This window comes from Callorhinus ursinus, unplaced genomic scaffold, assembly GCF_003265705.2.
Source record: "Callorhinus ursinus isolate GAN/ISIS: 27379988/994484 unplaced genomic scaffold, GSC_fseal_2.0 scaffold965, whole genome shotgun sequence".
In the NCBI taxonomy this organism is placed as follows: Eukaryota; Metazoa; Chordata; class Mammalia; order Carnivora; family Otariidae; genus Callorhinus; species Callorhinus ursinus.
The window spans coordinates 3025-7546 of record NW_027398020.1 but is presented as its reverse complement, the minus strand read 5'-3'; the positions used below and the strand labels follow the sequence as shown (position 1 = coordinate 7546).

Sequence of the window (4522 nt, the reverse complement as noted above, 5' to 3'; positions counted from 1 at the left end):
GTGGAGAAAGGGGAACCCTCTTGCACAGTTGGTGGGAATGCAAACTGGTGCAGCCACTTGGGACACAGAGTGGAGGGGCTCGAACAATTGAAAATAGAACTACCCTATGATCCATGGATCCCACTACTTGGATTTACCCAAAGAAAATTCATCCTCATACTTCTGGTCATCAGAGAAACTAAGAAAATATCAGGTCAATCTATTTATTCAAATTTTCTTCCCATGTAGACTTCCACCGGAGATATATTTTCACTCATCAGTGTTTAATAGTGACTATGGTAGGCATTCTGGAATATAATAGAATAAATAGTTGAATAATAGAATAAAACAAGGAAACTAGTGTTAAAGCACAGGAATATGTTTGTAGAGAAAGTCCCTGACATTAAGCTTTTGATTTCCGAAGCTTCCATTTCAGAGACAACCATGCTGAATAAACACATTGTCAGGTGTGTGACACTATTACCACATAAGCACTCAGGCTGCTCCAGCCATGAAGAACCTCCTCAGAAAGCCCTGGGTAAACTGGATACTGACACATGAGTGACCATGCCTTCCCTCTCCTGGCCAGAATTTCACTCTTATGTTTTAAACTAGTCAATATAGAGTGAACCTAGGAACCCCTAGCCTCTCTGTCCATGGATCCCAATAATGGGCCCCCTAGACTTTTTGGTTATCTCTACAAGAACCTTTGATAATAAACCTCATCTTGTTAGAGTTCTCTGATGAGTGATGCTGAGCTGTGTCTTGCATTCACAATAAGAACCCAAGGGCAGGTGCAGCCACAGCAGAAGCTCTGGTGAGGGAAGCATCTGTGGGTGTGTCCACAAGTACAGGGGTGCAGGGGAGTGTCCAGGCTTTCCTAGTCAGAGCACCCCTGTCAGTAGCCTGAGACTTAAACAGAACAAGATTAGAGACCACATTATTAGGAAGAGGAGTGAAGGTGTGATGCAAAAAGACTGACAGTCTCAAGGTAAAAACTGCTGTTTTGTATTCTCCTCTACAGTAAAGTTATGTGAAGGGCTCTTGGCCAAGTGTAGTTTCTTCCATATGAAGAATACAACCATAATTATTTTTTAGGAATTCTAGAGAAAATTTACTTGGCACAATATTAAGTGGTTTAAAAAGAAATTATTTTTAAGAAATCCAACTTCCCCCATGTAAGATGTAGAAATTTCCAGGGACCTGTGATCCAAGGCTTGGGAAAACAATGGGGACATATGAAAATCTAGAGAGGGGAACACTGTCTGTGTATCAGACAGAGCAGAAGCTTAATAAAGTGAGTTAAGCAAATGCATGGAGAAGTTGAATTCAAACGAACGGAAATTCCAGAAAATATATACAAGGAGCAGATTCTATTTCCACAGACTGATCAAAGAATAGCAGTTCCTGGCTCTGAGTCTGTGAGCCCTTCAAACATGGGCATTTCTTCAGCCCCAGGACGATGGCCCCTTACATCACTGGAACCCCAGTGATTCTTTTCAGGGCCCTCTTTATGTCTCTGTTCCTCAGGCTGTAGATGAAGGGGTTCAGCATGGGCGTCACCACCGTGTACATCACCGAGGCTACTGCACTTGAGTGGGAGCTCTGGGGAGCAGCAGAGCTAAGGTACACTCCTAGGCTGGTTCCAAAAAATAAGGAGACAACAGAGAGGTGAGATGCACAGGTGGAAAATGCTTTATACTTACCCTGAGCTGAGGATATCCTACGTATGGAGGAAACAATCTTAGAGTAGGAATAAAGGATCCCAGCCAGGGGAGCACCACCAAGCAACATAATTCCGGAATTCATCACCATGTCATTAAGGAAGGTGTCAGAACAGGCCTGCCCAACTACTTGATTGAGTTCACAGAAAAAATGGGGGATTTCCACCTTTGTACGGAAGGACAACCGCAACACCATTAAACTCTGTAACAAGGAATTGAGAACACTGATGACCCAGGACACCAGAACCAGCAGTCCACAGAACCGGGGGTTCATGATGACTGTGTAGTGCAAGGGGTGACAGATGGCCACGAAGTGGTCATAGGCCATCACAGTCAGGAGACGGTCGTCCCAGCCTCCAAAGTTTAAGAAAAAGTACATCTGTGTGAGGCAGCCGGCATAGGTGATGACTTGGCTCTGAGTCTGGATATTCCACAGCATCTTGGGGATGGTGGTGGAGGTGAAGCAGATGTCTACAAAGGACAGGCTTGCGAGGAAGAAGTACATGGGGGTGTGGAGATGGGAGTCTAAGCTGACGGCCAGGATGATGAGCAGGTTCCCAAGCACAGTGATTAAGTACATGCAGAGGAAAAGCCCAAATATGATGTTCTGTAATTCTTGTTCCTCTGATAATCCCAGAAGAAGAAACTCTGAAATTCCTGTGTCATTGTCTGCTTCCATGTGGTGGTGGTGACTACAAGGAAAGAAAAAAAAAAAAGCATAAAAGTGTTGAATTATATGGGCTTCATTTATTTATTTATTACTTTTTTTCTTTTTTTTAAGTTTTTCTTTAAATGTCAGTTAGTGGGGGGCTTGGGTGGTTCAGTCGTCAAGCGTCTGCCTTCCACTCAGGTCATGAACCCAGGGTCCTGGGATCCAGCCCCACATCAAGCTCCCTGCTCGGTGGGAAGCCTGCTTCTCCCTCTCCCATTCCCCCTGCTTGTGTTCCCTCTCTCGCTGTGTCTCTCTCTGTCAAATAAATGAATAAAATCTTAAAAAAAAAGGAGGTTCATAAAATGCAGGAAAGAAATGGACATGAGAGGTCACAGAGATCTAATAACCTCAAGGGATTCCTGAGAGACTGTGATGAGCAGAAAGCTTCCCCAGTTCTGGCAGCCTTCCAGCCCCTGCCACATGCCCTTGCTGCCCAGAATTATTAACAAAGCAGAAAAATAACAGTGTATCTAAACAAGAAAAGAGTGGCCTTTTTATGATGTCAGACATTTTACTGATTGAATATCCCTCTAGAAAAATGTGCAAAGGGAATAAACCTGCAATTTACAACAGAAAATACACACTGTAGGACACAATGTAGGACATTAGAAGGAGATTTTTAAAGATGAAATAATAAAAGACTTTTCTGAATGATTTTAAGTGTCAGATTTTTGAATCGGAAAACCAGGTTTTGAACATCAGATCTACCACATATACAATGTTGGAACTTGGGAGAGACAATCAATCCATTCCAAATGGGAATATCCTCACTCAGAGAGTGGGGACAGCAGTACCCATCCTCCTAGGATGGATACAGCATAGGTCACCACATGTAGGAAGCTTATAGCACTGTTCCTTCCTGTGAGTAAATGAGTTATTTTCACCATTGAACATATTTGGGTGCGTTTTCTCTGCTTTTCACAAATGCCTCCATCATTTACACACTTTTTGGTCATGAAGTATTACAAGAAAAGCTAGTTAGCATACCCCTTGTTGCATATGAAATACACTTTTCCATGTGAATACTCAGTGTGAGAGAAGGTTCTGAGAAATGTGTATATCAGGAACTGCTGTCGCAAGGGAATAGTTACCTGCATGGGTCTGGGTTTCTATAAATACAGAACATGTACAAAACCACCACATTCTAAACAATCAAATACTCTGATTTCCTGCTCCCCTTAGCTGCAAAATTCCTTGGACATGTTCTAATTTCACTGGAATCACTTTAGGTTGCCCACTCCTTCCCCTGTCTCATCCAACTGGACTTCCATTCCCACCATGTATCGTCAACAACGATGCCTGTATTGCTGGGTCCTATGGACACTTCTCTTTTGAACACACTATGTAAATTAATTATAAATGAGTGTACCTAGTCTCAGGTGACCTCAGGTCAAAGTTCTCAGCTTCCATTCTCTCTGCTCCTTTCCTGAAGTACCTGCTGAGCTCTCAGGCTCACCTGGTTGGGGTCTCTAAGATGAAAGTCTCCATGTGGAGGTCTGAATTCCTCCCCGGATGGTTGATGCTGGAGACCGCAGCTCTGTTCCCAGACAGGACAGCAGGAAGCAAAGAGGCATGGGTCCCCCAGCCAGACTTAGGAACCCAGAAATAACAACTATGTTGTGGCAAATCCAAGGTTTCACATGCTGAAGCTCTGCAGCAGAGGAGATATTTACAGCTCTGTGTCTGCTCATTAGGCACTGTTTCCATTGTTACTCCCACTTCAGAGCACTGCATTCCCAGTGGGCAACTGGTCTGGACAGAAAGGCAACTTTTCCTGCTGATATTTTGTTCCTGGGAGGCCAGATTAGAAGTCAGGTGAATCCATTTTTTTTTTAATCCTCTTTCTCATGAATTTACCTGCCTTCCAGAGTTCTAACCTCCGTGACTTTACCTTAACTTTGAGATGATACTGAATTTCCTTAGTTGATAGTTTACTTTACCATTTACAGCTTTAGGGTGATTTTAATAAATAAGCCATGTGATCCTCTTCCTGTGTGGTTTGGAGAGAAAAGACTCAGTACTCATCTAGAGTTGAGATCAATTGTGTTTGATTCTCCAATGAAGGGCCTCTGAGTTGACATCAAATATACCTAGGAAAAATACTTTA

General features: G+C 43.1%; 1 protein-coding gene across 1 annotated transcript; it reads right to left on the bottom strand.

The window, feature by feature from the left end:
* Positions 1-1449: 1449 nt before the first annotated feature.
* LOC141372091 (olfactory receptor 7A17-like) lies at positions 1450-3980 on the bottom strand. Its single transcript, XM_073890572.1, has 2 exons — positions 3872-3980; positions 1450-2395 (listed from the first exon to the last, which is right to left on the bottom strand). The coding sequence occupies exons 1-2, from the start codon at positions 3901-3903 to the stop codon at positions 1450-1452; spliced, it is 978 nt and encodes a 325-aa protein (XP_073746673.1). The 5' UTR covers positions 3904-3980.
* Positions 3981-4522: the final 542 nt, after the last annotated feature.